Consider the following 15,407-nt stretch of genomic DNA (forward strand, 5'->3'; position numbering starts at 1 on the left):
AACCACTGATTTACAGGGTTTACAGTTTTGTTTAATGGCTTTCAGCCCCCCCACTATAAAAAACTGTTCCAGCACCTATGGCCTGCCCCACACCTCACTGGGGTTATAGCTACCCCCACCCCCTGCTTTCTGCCTGTGGCTCTACCTGCCCCCATGTGCCCCCATCTCACTGGGGCCCATTGTTACCTACACACATACTGGCTGCACCCTAGGGTTGTCAACTCTGTCTGAAGCTATTCCGGGAAAAAAAAATTTTCCCCAACATGATGTAATGTCATTTTCTTAAAATATCCTATTAAAATCACCCGGATTGCTTTCAGTAGTCACAAGGAGATCAATGCCAATTCCAGGAGACTCCAGGCCAATCCTGGAGGGTTGGCAAGCCTGCTGTACCCCCACAAAAGCACTCGCTGCACACTGGCTGCCCTCCGGCTCCAGGGAGGATCCAGTCAGAGCGATCCCTAGCTATTCTGGGGCCCTCCGCAGCCCCTCGATGGGGGCAGGGGGCGGCTGGCCCCAGGCCTCCGTGCGGAGGGAACTGGCTTTTGGGACAGGGGAGAACCACCCCCCAACACTCACCAGCGGCTGGAGCTGGGCCGCTGCATTTCCCACCACTGGTGAGTGCGGGCCCGGCCCTGCTTCAGTCCTCAGGGGAGTGGGGCCCAGACTGGGACGGGGAAGGGGCGGGGCAGGAAGAGGCTGTGTGGAGCAAGGGCTTTGGGGAAGGGGTGGAGTAGGGGCGGGGCTGAGGCAGAGCAGGGGCTGGGGCTGGAGCAGCATACAGCTGCACAGGGCACCAGGAAATTTGGTGCCCCAAATTTCCAAAATTTCCTGGTGCCCTATGCAGCTGCTTACTTTGACTATGGGTAACGACAGCCCTGGATCCAGTCCTGAAAACAATTAAAGATCTCCAATCTTTAACAATGTCCCACCCAGAGGATGGGAGCAGCGGACTCCATAGGGACACTCCACGCTGGGCAATGCCCTGCAGCTCTTATTCAGAGGTTAAAGTAAGAGGGGCTTAGGGAGCAGAGTTCCCTCTCCTGTTCCTGGCTTAGCTAAACAGTGCTCCCCCACAGCTGCTCCTCCTCCTCAGCTTTTACAAAGGGTTCCTCTCCTATTTCAGGTTAGTTTAAGTGCCAAACCAGGAACTGGCAATGGGTAGTACTGATGCTGCTTCCCACGCTTGGCTACTGCTCTAGAGCCACTAGAGGCAAAAACAAAGCTGCCCTGATAATGCACCCTGTGAGCTCGTGTTTCTCAGCCAATAATCTAGGAATAAATAAAGGAGGGAAATGATAGTCTTGTGGCACTGGACTGGGACAAAGGAAATCTGGCTTCAGATTCTCTGTCACACTGCTACATTATTAGCTGGGCGCAATAAGATAAAGGAAGCTTTTAGCACTGGCTCTGTGGACTGGCACACAAAGACAACTTGTGTTTGTCAGATCTGGAAAATGTTCCTCACTAGCCTGCCCAAACTGATCACCAATGTCCTTTACACTCAATGTCTTGCATTCTGGTAACACCCATTGTTTCATGTTCTCTATGTATATAAATCTGCCCACTGTATTTTCCACTGAATGCATCCAATGAAGTGAGCTGTAGCTCACGAAAGCTTATACTCAAATAAATGTGTTAGTCTCTAAGGTGCCACAAGTACTCCTTTTCTTTTTGCGAATACAGACTAACACGGCCGCTACTCTGAAACCTGTCATTCTGCACTGTTATTTCCTGCCTTAATGGTGTAACACTAATATCCCCAGTTTGGTATCCAGCAAAGACAGAACCTAGGAGGCTCCAACAAACACACCATTATTGGCGCCTACTCAAAGATCACGCTGTATACCTGCACCACCACCCTCTTATCTGGCCACTTAGCCCTGGTCTACACTACGAGTTTAGGTCGAATTTAGCAGCGTTAGATCGATTTAACCCTGCACCCATCCACACGATGAAGCCATTTACTTCGACTTAAAGGGCTGTTAAAATCAATTTCTGTACTCCTCCCCCGATGAGGGGATTAGCGCTGAAATCGACCTTGCTGGGTCCCATTTGGGGAGGTGTGGTTGCAATTCGACGGTATTGGCCTCGGGGAGCTATCCCAGAGTGCTCCATTGTGACCGCTGTGGACGGTGCTCTCAACTCAGATGCACTGGCCAGATAGACAGGAAAAGGCACGCGAACTTTTGAATCTCATTTCCTGTTTGGCCAGCGTACCAAGCTGCAGGTGAGTGTGGATCTCATCAGCAGAGGTGACCATGATGGAATCCCAGAATCGCAAAAGAGCTCCAACATGGATTGAACAGGAGGTACAGGATCTGATCGCTGTATGGGGAGACGAATCTGTGCTATCAGAACTCCATTCCAAAAGACTAAATGCCCAAACATTTGAAAAAATCTCCAAGGGCATGAAGGACAGAGGCTATAACAGGGACCCGCAGCAGTGCCACATGAAACTTATGGAGCTCAGGCAAGCCTACCAAAAAACCAGAGAGGCAAATGGCCATGCAGGGTCAGAGCCCAGACATGCCGCCTCTATGGTGAGCTGCATGCCATTCTAGGGTGTGCAGCCACCACTATCTCACCCCTGTGCTTTGACTCCATCAATGGATTATCACGCAACAGGGATGCGCATTTTGGGGACAAGGAGGAGGAGGAGGAGACTGAAGATGGCACACAGCAAGCAAGCGGAGAGCTTGCAGGGAACCGTTTTCCCTGAGAGCCAGGAACTGTTTCTCACCCTGGACCTGGAGCCAGTACCCCCCGAACCCACCCAAGGCGGGCTCCCGGACCCGCCAGGCGGAGAAGGGACCTCTGGTGAGTGTACCTTTGTAAATATAATACATGGTTTAAAAGCAAGCGTGTTTAATGATTAATTTGCGGCCAATACAGCTACTGGAAAAGTGTGTTAACGTGTCTGGGGATGGAGCGAAAATCCTCCAGGGACATCTCCATCAAGCTCTCCTGGATGTACTCCCAAAGCCTTTGCAAAAGGTTTCTGGGGAGGGCAGCCTTATTCCGTCCTCCATGGAAGGACACTTTACCATGGCAGGCCAATAGCACGTAGTCTGGAGTCATTGCATAACAAAGCATGGCAGCGTATGGTCCTGGGGTTTACTGGCATTCAAGCAACATCCGTTCTTTATCTCTCTGTGTTATCCTCAGGAGAGTGATATCATTCATGGTCACCTGGTTGAAATAGGGGAATTTTATTAAGGGGACGTTCCGAGGTGGCTAGGGTGAGGGGGTTAGTTGAGTTTGTGCTGCATGTTAACCTGAAAATCGCAGCCCCTCCTTTTAAATGGCCAACCCATTTTAAAGAGCCAACCCAATGGCCATTTGGTATGTGAAATGAGGGCACTGCTGTTTGAAACCATTCCCACATGTTAGGAAGTTTAAAGAAGCCAAAAGACTGTGGCTTACCATGGCTGCCTGCAAGCCGAATTCTGTTGCCCGCCGGCCCTGCGTGTGTAATCTCTCACAGCAAACCGGCAGACCCTCAATATAAGAGGCAAAATGCGACCTTGTACCGAATGCACATGTGCTATGTAATGTTAACAGCAAGGTTCACCCTGAAAGAGTCTATCCATTGTTCTCTAAAATGTCTCTTTAACTACTACTATCCCTTTTTTTCCCTCCTGCAGCTGCAAATGTTTCAACGCTCCCCCTATCATCTCCATCCCAGAGGCTAGCGAAGATTAGAGGGCGAAAAAACCGCACTCGCGATGAAATGTTCTCTGAGCTCATGCAGTCCTCCCACACTGAAAGAGCCCAGCAGAATATGTGGAGGCAGACAATGTCAGAGTCCAGGAAAGCACAAAATGAACACGAGGAGAGGAGGAACGAGCGAGAGGACAGGTGGCGTCGGTGTGGTGAGAGGAGGCAGGATGCAATGCTGAGGCTACTGGAGGATCAAACTGATATGCTCTGGCATATGGTTGAGGTGCAGGAAAGGCAGCATGAGCACAGACCGCTGCTACAGCCCCTGTGTAACCATCGGCCCTCTTCCCCAAGTTCCATAGCCTCCTCCTTTCCATTTTTTACTTTTAAATGTCCTACTATTCAATTAAATTGAGAGTATCTTTGTTCTTGTATTATGAGAAAAAGTAAATAGGTGGGCCCAATTTATTTTCTCTATCTAGCATTGATTATTTTTATACTTCAGTTGGTGTGCAGGAGGCGCTGGGAGGGAGGGAGAGGACTTGAGCAGTGGGGCAGCTGGCAGGCAGGAGGCGCTGGTGGGAAGAGGAGAGCTTGGCTGCCGGTGGGTGAGTCGGCACCTATGCCAGTCTTTTCAGTCTCTTGTCATATGGAAGTCTTTTGGTGCCTCTATTTAATTTTTGTCCCCCATCTCTGACTCTTCCTCTCTCCTATGAGTTATTAACAATCTGCTATATAGATATAACTCACAAAATTTTGGCAGGTTTCTTAAGATGTCCAGTAATCTATTCTGGAAATTAGGGCTGTCGATTAATCGCAGTTAACTCATATGATTAACTAAAAAAAAATTAATTGCGATTTAAAAAATTAGTTGTGATTAATCTCAGTTTTAATCGCACTGTTAAGCAATAGAATACCAATTGAAATTTCTTAAATATTTTGGATGCTTTTCTACATTTTCAAATACATTGATTTCAGTTACAACACAGAATACGAAGTGTACAGTGCTCACTTTATATTATTTTTGATTATCATTTTTAGAGTGAAAATATTTGTAAACAAAATAAATAGTATTTTTTCAGTTCACCTCATACAAGTACTGTAGTGCAATCTCTATCATGAAAGTGCAACCTACAAATGTAGATTTTTTTTGTGACATAACTGCACTCAAAAACAAAACAATGTAAAACTTTAGAGCCTACAAGTCCACTCAGTCTTACTTCTTGTTCAGCCAATCACGAGGATAAACAAGTTTGTTTAAATTTACGGGACATAATGCTTCCTGCTTCTTATTTACAATGTCACCTGAAAGTGAGAATGCGTTCACATGGCACTTTTGTAGATGGCATTGCAAGGTATTTATGTGTCAAATATGCTAAACATTCGTATGCCCCTTCATTCTTTGGCCACCATTCCAGGGGACATGCTTCTATGCTGATAACACTCGTTAAAAAAATAATGCATTAATTAAATGTGTGACTGAACTCCTTGGGGAAGAATTGTATGTTTCCTGCTCTGTTTTACCCATATTCTGCCATATATTTAATGTTATAGCAGTCTCAGATGATGACCCAGCATGTGTAGTTTCTTTTAAGAACACTTTCACTGAAGATTTGACAAAACTCAGAAAAGGTACCTGTGACGGGTTGGATCACAGAAATTGCCTTAGGGCTGCCAACTACTTCTGCCCCTGCTTTTCCTGCCAGCTTGAGACTCCAGCACCCTGTCTTGTTGAGCCAGACACGCCAGTCTGCTCCAACACAAACTCAGGGTCTGAACCACGTGCCCCAAAGCTGCAGGCTTAACTGAAAGCAGCTTAAGAAATGTTCATGTCTTTAACACTCAGATGCCCAACTCCCAATGGGGTCCAAACCCCAAATAAATCTGTTTTTTATTCAGATATTTTATATATTTATACTCATAAATTGTTCGCCCTCTATAACACTGATAGAGAGATATGCACAGATGTCTGCCCCCCCCCCCCCAGGTATTAATACATACTCTGGGTTAATAAGTAAAAAGTGATTTTATTAAATACAGAATTTAAGTGGTTCCAAGTAGTAACAGACAGAACAAAGTGAATTCCCAAGCAAAATAAAATAAAACATGCAAGTCTAAGTCTAGTACAGTGATAAAACTGAATACAGATAAAATCTCACCCTCAGAGATGTTTCAGTAAGTTTCTTTCACAGACTGGATGCCTTCCTAGTCTGGGCACAATCCTTTCCCTTGGTACAGCCCTTGTTTCAACTCAGGTGGTAGCTAGGGGATATCTCATGGTGGCCGCCCCCTTTGTTCTGTTCCACCCACTTATGTATCTTTTGCATACGGCGGGAATCCTTTGTCCCACCCCTCCTTCTCAATGGAAAAGCACCAGGTTAAACATGGATTCCAGTTCAGGTGACATGATCACATGTCTGTAAGACTTCATTACCCACTTGCCAGCCCACAGGTATACAGGAAGACTTACAAGTAAAATAGAGCTATCTACAGGTAATTGTCCTGGTTAATAGGAGCCATTAAGATTCCAAACCACCATTAATGGCCCACACTTTGCATAAGTACAATAGGACCTCAGAGACATTGTCCTAAAGTAGGTCTAATACTTAGACCCAGGTATCAGCAATTTCAGCTCTGCAGTGTGTAACAAGACTCTCAATTGAATCTAAATTAGCTCTTTTATTATACCATGGAGAGCAGAAAGATCAAATGATGTCCAGGACCCACACCACCCTCTCAACTCATTGAGCTTTGGAACCCATGTCCCTTGCTTAGCGAGTGCCATTCAGTTGAGGGTGAGCCCCTCCATTGGGGTATGCCAGGTACAGTTCTGCTGCCCTTGTTTCACACAACAAGGAAAACAACACTTTATTACTCCTGCCCCAATAACAAAGAGACTGGAGAATCCAGCCACAAGTGATCATATGGGCAAGCAATCCCATTATGCTGAGCACCTAGGCAGGGTGGGTGTATCCATGCAATCGAGATCAGCTTCTGAAGTCTTTATCTTTAGCTCACCACTAGATGTCAGGGGAGAGCTTATTCAGACTTTGCTTACACAGACAAGTTGTCTCCTCCCCTTAATTCAAACCTTGTGCCCTGGTTTTAATCCAACCGGTCATAAATAACAAGAAATTGGTGAAAAAAGGGTTTTTTAATGGTTAAATAACTGTGAGCTTTTCCAGATCAGTGGCTGTAATTTGCAGCGGAGTATCGTTTATGAAAAAGTCTCTAATGCACTGATGCGTTGTATGATTTTTTCCATTTTTTAAGTAAAAAGAAATGTTTGGGCCTCCATTTGGTTATGGGGTACCCTCGTCGAGCCTGGAACACAAAAACTATGCCATGTATACATCAACCAAACAACCCAGACTCAGAGGTAGAGTTGACAAATCTGGAAATCAACAGTTGGGTGTCATTGTACCCCCCATGGCACTGATTGAGCAAAGGCTTTAAGCACATATTCAGACTTATACAGAGAGTTAAGTGCTTTTCTGAATCAGAACTGCTATAACCCTGATCAGAAACCATCCTTAAAATAAAGAGCAGCATCAGTTTCATTCATGTTTTCCTTTTTCTTTTGCAGTGAACATTGAAGCACACACCTAGTAGAGCTCTGTAAGGTTTCATTTTGTTCAGCCAGTAGCATGAGCTGGGATGACTTATGTTGCAAAAAAGTGTGGCATTCGTTTTCAGCCTCCATCCATTATCTTGATCTATGAAGATGAAAATAAGGATAGAGCACGCCAGCGCATCATGCCTATCCGAAACTTCTCCAAGTTCTCAGGTACAGTATTCTTAATTTTGGCATCCCACAGCCTCCTTCCGCAAAACAGCAATGGGGTAGGAGTGGGAGAGATGGCAGCTGGGCACCTCTTCAGGGACTGGTAGGTTTCTTCTCACCAGCTCTGTATGGGAGGTTGTGTAGTAGGACTACTCTCTGGAAGTGGAATGCCCAATGTTCTCCAGGCTTGGAGCTCAAGCCAGGAAGCTTCCCAGCCTGACCTGTCTAGTTTATAAATGAGTAGTGGGACTCCTAGGGCAGCACCTCACCCCAGAGAATCTTTGGATAAAGATCATTTATTTATTTATTTAAGAATTGTGTGCTTGAGGACAATTCTTGGGAGGGGGAACTTTTTTTCCAGATTGCAGCAGGGCTGCAGAACAGCTGAAGAATAACCCTCGGCACAAGGCTTACCTACAAGGGGTCTCACTGCGGCAGCTGCAGAAATTATACAGTTTGCTAAGAGGCCACTTGCAGGGACAGAGTTTGGCCCAGACCTTGGAGCAGATTCATCAGGAAGAGACCATTGACCCAGAGGAGGACCTGAACAAACTGGATGACAAGGAGCTGGCAAAAAGGAAGAGTATCATGGATGAGCTGTTTGAAAAGAACAGGAAGAAGAAGGATGACCCAGATTTCACCTACAATGTTGAGGTTGAGTTCCCACAAGATGAGCAGCTGGAATCCTGTGGCTGGGATGCAGAGTCAGACAATGAGTTCTGATAATGGACAAGGCCTCCTAGATAATCAGTATGGAGAGACAAAACCCATATTCTCATTACACAGAGAGCACAGTTACTGTGTCCATCATATCGCATCAGTCTACAGAGCTTGACTGACCGTGTTTACAAGCCATACAACTGATGCATTTTACATTGATAAATAAGAGATCAGTGCCTGTGGTGTTTTAACAGTTTGGGGAATAGACAAATAATTTTAAAAGTCTTACGTGAAGCTTGATAAAAAGGGACATGGGGATATTGAAAATTATTTTTAAATGGTTAGATTTGTAGCTGTTAAGTAATTGAAATAATTTTAAATCTCTGTCTTTCAGCATTTGTTTGTTTACATTTCATTCATCTTTGGCAAGGAAACTAGACTGGTTATTTTTGTTTCTATTCAATTTTATTTTAGTCTTTAAAATACAGCATTAAAGTTGCAAATCTTTACATCTAACTCAGAAGAAGAAACATTCAGATTCTTATTGCAAATATCTAGTATTTTGTTATTAGTTAGGCTGTTGCAAGTGTTTTAATCTATACTCTGTAGACAAATCAATATTGCAGTGAAAACTTTACCTTTAGATTTCTTGAGTTGTGTTTAAATCTACAATCTCAGTGTTCCATGAATGTACGTTTTCGTATTTAAGAAATAAAATATTTAGAAAACAGATTAACCTTGGAGAGATCATTGACAACTTAGTGATTTGGAATTCATAAGACAACAGTGATTTGTCTCCCTTAACTGTCCAGTGTAAATGGTCAGATTTGGGGAAGTTTGCTTTAAAATGGCTGAGCAACAATTTAGGAGAAGGTCACAAGAGTTTATGATACTTTTGGAGTGAAACAAGGTCTTTAGCTGTGCTGCCTTATCAGACTACTACTCCAAAATTGTTCTGAGAACTGCTAGATGGCAGCTCCTTCCAGTAGCTTTTATGTGAAGCCATGGCATCTAAGATTCTCCAAATAGCAATTTGTTCTCAGAAGAGGGCTAAAAGGCCTCCTTTATGCCTCCTCCCTCCCCCCCCAGCCACTAAGTGTAAAGATGGTAAAGAAGATAGTGAAGGAAAAGGCCACAGTGATTATAAATCATCTTATTAATTCTCAGGCCTTAGCTCCCAGACCTGATTTAAATGTCACTGGAATGTCTCAAATCTCAACACACATACAAAATGTAGTGCAACAGGGACCTATCCTGAACCAAAATCTAGTGTTGGCTAACCAGTCATCTGGGAAGCTGAGAGGAAAAATTTGCAATTCCTCTTTCTAAGGTGATAAACATCCTCCTGGCAAATTGGGGAGGAAATTCACAAATGCTGTCTATGTTCTACTTGAAGTTTCAATGTTGCTGTTACAAGGGACACACATCAAGGCAAAGTCAGCTGCAACTAAAGACATTCTAGTGTTTTTACAAGATGGCCTAACTATGGGGCCAAAGGCCAACACTTCTTGGAAAGACAAGTCAACAGCTAAAGGCATATTGCACTGTAAGGAAGCCATGAGGTCTCTTTCATCACTATCACATAACAGATTTCTGAGGAACATCACTCTTATCATAATAATAATTAATGGTACAGTCACTCTTTACAGAGCATGGTGTATGCGCCGATGAGTTCTTTGATGGCTGCTGAGTCTGATGAGCAAATGACAGTCCCATCCACAGGTATAGAATCATAGAATATCAGGGTTGGAAGGGACCTCAGGAGGTCATCTAGTCCAACCCCCTGCTCAAAAGCAGGACCCATCCTAGGGTCTAGGGCACAACCACGCACTAGCTATGCTCTGAATCCAAGCAGCAGATTCTTTCTTTCTCTGACATTGGTCATCACAAAGCTCGATCCTGTCCGCCTCGCAATGCGTCCCTCCATCTACAAGCTAACTCTGCCAACTAGAGCGGCATATTGCCCTCCTTTCTCAGTCATCCACAGAGATTCCAAAGGATACTAAGTCATCATTGCAAGCATCCCGAAATCTGTGCAGTAGTCTGCCTCTCTTTCTAGATCCTTCATGAGCTTCAGAGTACAGCACACTCTTTGGGATCCTGTAATCCAGCATTCACTTGACATGTCCAAGCCACCTGAGTATTTTCTTACTAACCAGCATTCCCATGAATGGCAAACCAGCACGATTTAACACTTCCACATTTGTCACCCTGTCTTCCGATCTTATTCAAAGAATTTTACGCAAGCATCTGATATGAAAGCTGTTTAATCTTTTCATAGAATCATAGAATATCAGAGTTGGAAGGGACCTCTGGAGGTCATCTAGTCCAACACCCTGCCCAGAGCAGGACCAATCCCCAACTAAATCATCCCAGCCAGGGCTTTGTCAAGCCTGACCTTAAAAACTTCTAAGGAAGGGGATTCCACCACCTCCCTAGGTAACGCATTCCAGTGTTTCACCACCCTCCTAGTGAAAAAGTTTTTCCTAATATCCACCCTAAATCTCCCCCACTGCAACTTGAGACCATTACTCCTTGTCCTGTCATCTGCTATCACTGAGAATAGTCTAGATCCAACCTCTTTGGATCCACCTTTCAGGTAGTTAAAAGCAGCTATCAAATCCCCCCTCATTCTTCTCTTCCGCAGACTAAACAATCCCAGTTCCCTCAGCCTCTCCTCATAAGTCATGTGTTCCAGGCCCCTAATCATTTTTGTTGCCCTTCGCTGGACTCTCTCCAGCTTTTCCACATCCTTCTTGTAGTGTGGGGCCCAAAACTGGACACAGTACTCCAGATGAGGCCTCACCAATGTCGAATAGAGGGGAATGATCACGTCCCTCGATCCGCTGACAATGCACCTACTTATACACCCCAAAATGCCATTGGCCTTCTTGGCAACAAGGGCACACTGTTGACTCATATCCAGCTTCTCGTCCACTGTCACCCCTAGGTCCTTCTCTGCAGAACTGCTGCCTAGCCATTCAATCCCTAGTCTGTAGCGGTGCATTGGTTTCTCCGTCCTAAGTGTAGGACTCTGCACTTGTCCTTGTTGAATCTCATCAGATTTCTTTTGGCCCAATCCTCCAATTTGTCTAGGTCCTTCTGTATCCTATCCCTACCCTCCAGCGTATCTACCACTCTTCCCAGTTTAGTGTCATCCACAAACTTGCTGAGGGTGCAATCCACACCATCCTCCAGATCATTAATGAAGATATTGAACAAAATCGGCCCCAGGACCGACCCTTGGGGCACTCCACTCAATACCGGCTGCCAACTAGACATGGAGCCATTGATCACTACCCGTTGAGCCCGACAATCTAGCCAACTTTCTACCCACCTTATAGTGCATTCATCCATACTTCTTTAACTTGCTGACAAGAATACTGTGGGAGACCGTGTCAGAAGCTTTGCTAAAGTCAAGGAATAACACGTCCACTGCTTTCCCTTCATCCACAGAACCAGTTATCTCATCATAGAAGGCAATTAGATTAGTCAGGCATGACTTTCCCTTGGTGAATCCATGCTGACTGTTCCTGATCACTTTCCTCTCATCTAAGTGCTTCAGAACTGATTCCTTGAGGATATGCACCATGATTTTTCCGGGAACTGAGGTGAGGCTGACTGGCCTGTAGTTCCTAGGATCCTCCTCCTTCCCTTTTTTAAAGATTGGCACTACATTAGCCTTTTTCCAGTCATCCGGGACCTCCCCTGATTGCCATGAGTTTTCAAAGATAATGGCCAATGGCTCTCCAATCACATCCGCCAATTCCTTTAGCACTTTTGGTATGTTTGACGTAAGTCATCCATGTTTCTGAGCCAAATAGAAGAGTGGATAAAACACGTCTCATAAATATGCATTTTCACTTTAATTAACAATTTGTTGTTGTTCATGGCTCTGTCTTGCAAAAAAACAAAGTTCCTGGCTGCTTTGCCAATTCTTCTAGTGAGCTCAGCATCAAGATTTACATTCCTGGTAACAGTAGAGCCAAGGCAGCCAAATTGGTCAGCAACATCCAGATGAATGCCATCTAAGTTGGATCTGGTTCTGAAGAGCCTTGCTGCATGATAACAGTCTTCTTCAAGCTTATTGCTAGCCCAAAGATTTTGCACAAATCAAAGTACTTGGTAATAAGATGTTGTAGAGCAACAACACTGTGAGCCACAAGGGCTGCATCATTTGCAGACAAAAGGTCCCTTATGATGATGATCCTCACTTTCATCTTAGCTCTTAACTCTTATCAGTCTTCTGGCAATATGCAGATTCCTGTCATGATCTTGATCTGTCAGTTACAAATCCTAATAAAACTACCTTTCAGCTTCACATTTGGTAGATCTCTTCCTCTTTTCACTGAAAGTATTTTGCCTACTTGCCACCTCTCTGTCCAGGGGGATTTCAGAGCTTAGCATGCTTTCAGTGACATCTCAATTACATGTATATCACAAATGATAGTTCTGTGAACGAACCAGCCTTCATTCCTAAGGTCACTACAATCTTCCTCAGCCCTGGTCGACACTAGGACTTTAGGTCGAATTTAGCAGCGTTAAATCGATGTAAACCTGCACCCGTCCACACGATGAAGCCCTTTATTTCGACTTAAAGGGCTCTTAAAATCGATTTCCTTACTCCACCCCTGACAAGTGGATTAGCGCGTAAATCAGCTTTGCCGGGTCGAATTTGGGGTACTGTGGACACAATTCGACGGTATTGGCCTCCGGGAGCTATCCCAGAGTGCTCCATTGTGACCGCTCTGGACAGCACTCTCAACTCAGATGCACTGGCCAGGTAGACAGGAAAAGAACTGTGAACTTTTGAATCTCATTTCCTGTTTGGCCAGCATGGCAAGCTGCAGGTGACCATGCAGAACTCATCAGCAGAGCTGACCATGATGGAGTACCAGAATCACAAAAGAGCTCCAGCATGGACTGAACAGGAGGTACGGGATCTGATCGCTGAATGGGGAGAGGAATCCGTGCTATCAGAACTCCATTCCAGTTTTTGAAATGCCAAAACCTTTGTCAAAATCTCCCAGGGCATGAAGGACAGAGGCCATAACAGGGACCCAAACCAGTGCTACGTGAAACTTAAGGAGCTGAGGCAAGCCTACCAGAAAACCAGAGAGGCGAATGGCCGCTCCGGGTCAGAGCCCCAAACATGCCGCTTCTATGATGATGCCACTTCTGCATGCCATTTTAGGGGGTTCAGCCACCACTACCCCAGCCGTGTTGTTTGACTCCTTCAACAGAGATGGAGGCAACACGGAAGCAGGTTTTGGGGATGAAGAAGATGATGATGATGATGAGGTTGTAGATAGCTCACAGCAAGCAAGCGGAGAAACTGCTTTTCCCGAAAGCCAGGAACTGTTTCTCACCCTGGGACCTGGAGCCATACCCCCCGAACCCACCCAAGGCTGCCTCCTGGACCCGGGAGGCGGAGAAGGGACCTCCGGTGAGTGTACCTTTTAAAATACTATACATGGTTTGAAAGCAAGCATGTGAAAGGATTACTTTGCCCTGGCATTCGCAGCTCTCCTGGATGTACTCCCAAAGCCTTTGCAAAAGGTTTCTGGGGAGGGCAGCCTTATTGCATCCTTCATGGTAGGACACTTTACCACTCCAGGCCAGTAACACGAACTCGGGAATCATTGTACAACAAAGCATTGCAGTGTATGTTTGCTGGCGTTCAAACAACATCCTTTCTTTATCTCTCTGTGTTATCCTCAGGAGAGTGAGATATCATTCATGGTCACCTGGTTGAAATAGGGTGCTTTTTTTCAGGGGACACTCAGAGGAGCCTGTTCCTGCTGGGCTGTTTGCCTGTGGGAACAGAAATGTTCCCCGCTGTTAGCCACGGGGAGGGGGGAGGGTTGAGGGGGTAGCCATGCGGTGGGGGGAGGCAAAATGCGACCTTGTAATGAAAGCACATGTGCTATGTATGTAATGTTAACAGCAAGGTTTACCCTGAAAGAGTGTAGCCACTGTTTTATAAAATGTGTCTTTTTAAATACCTCTGTCCCTTTTTTTTTCTCCACCAGCTGCATGTGTTTCAATGATCACAGGATCTTCTCCTTCCCAGAGGCTAGTGAAGATTAGAAAGAAAAAAAAATGCACTCATGATGAAATGTTCTCTGAGCTTATGCTGTCCTCCCACATTGACAGAGCACAGACGAATGCGTGGAGGCAAATAATGTCAGAGTGCAGGAAAGCACAAAATGACCAGGAGGAGAGGTGGCGGGCTGAAGAGAGTAAGTGGCGGCCTGAAGACAGGGCTGACGCTCAAATGTGGCAGTAGCGTGATGAGAGGAGGCAGGATTCAATGCTGAGGCTGCTGGAGGATCAAACCAGTATGCTCCAGTGTATGGTTGAGCTGTAGCAAAGGCAGCTGGAGCACAGACTGCCACTACAGCCCCTGTGTAACCAACCGCCCTCCTCCCCAAGTTCCATAGCCTCCAGACCCAGACGCCCAAGAACGTGGTGGGGGGGGGCCACCAGCCACTCCACCACAGAGGATTGCCAAAAAAAAGAAGGCTGGCATTCAATAAATTTTAAAGTTGTAAACTTTTAAAGTGCTGTGTGGCATTTTCCTTCCCTCCTCCATCACCCCTCCTGGGCTACCTTGGTAGTCATCCCCCTATTGGTGTGATGAATGAATAAAGAATGCATGAATGTGAAGCAAAAATGACTTTATTGCCTCTTCAAGCAATGATCGAAGGGAGGAGGGGAGGGTGGTTAGCTTACAGGGAAGGAGAGTGAACCAAGGGGCGGGGGGTTTCATCAAGGAGAAACAAAGAGAACTTTCACACCGTAGCCTGGCCAGTCATGAAACTGGTTTTCAAAGCTTCTCTGATGCGGGCCGCGCCCTCCTCTGCTCTTCAAACCGCCCTGGTGTCTGGCTGCATGTAACCAGCAGCCGGGAGATTTGCCTCAACCTCCCACCCCGCCATAAACTTCTCCCCCTTACTCTCACAGATATTGTGGAGCACACAGCAAGCAGTAATAACAGTGGGAATATTGGTTTCGCTGAAGTCTAAGCGAGTCAGTAAACTGCGCCAGCGCGCCTTTAAACATCCAAATGCACATTCTACCGCCATTCTGCACTTACTCAGCCTGTAGTTGAACGGCTCCTGACTACTGTCCAGGCTGCCTGTGTACAGCTTCATGAGCCATGGCATTAAGGGGTAAGCTGGGTCCCCAAGGATACACATAGGCATTTCAACATCCCCAACAGTTATTTTCTGGTCTGGGAATAAAGTGCCTTCCTGCAGCTTTTGAAACAGACCAGAGTTCCTGAAGATGCGAGCGT

At 45.6% G+C, this 15,407-nt stretch overlaps 1 protein-coding gene across 9 annotated transcripts in view; it reads left to right on the forward strand.

Moving 5' to 3' along the window:
- The window catches only part of CEP19 (centrosomal protein 19), a 17,770-nt gene extending 3,100 nt beyond the window's left edge, over nucleotides 1–14,670 (forward strand). For 2 of the 9 annotated variants that reach the window (XR_012160848.2, XR_012160847.2), the window contains exons 3-4: nucleotides 2,216–2,820; nucleotides 3,648–4,477. Coding sequence is in view for 6 of the 9 variants with exons in the window: in XM_073360386.2 (XP_073216487.1) it covers nucleotides 7,321–7,450; nucleotides 7,809–8,170 (492 nt within the window). In the remaining 3 variants the exon portion in view is untranslated. Of the gene's footprint in view, nucleotides 1–320; nucleotides 618–2,215; nucleotides 2,821–3,647; nucleotides 4,478–7,249; nucleotides 7,451–7,808; nucleotides 8,846–14,139 lie in introns of those variants that run through there. The other 7 variants (XM_073360385.2, XM_073360390.2, XM_073360386.2 and 4 more) reach the window with 6 other exon arrangements.
- The last annotated feature ends 737 nt before the right edge of the window (nucleotides 14,671–15,407 follow it).

The sequence above is a fragment of the Lepidochelys kempii genome, chromosome 9 (genome assembly GCF_965140285.1).
Source record: "Lepidochelys kempii isolate rLepKem1 chromosome 9, rLepKem1.hap1, whole genome shotgun sequence".
NCBI lineage: Eukaryota > Metazoa > Chordata > Testudines > Cheloniidae > Lepidochelys > Lepidochelys kempii.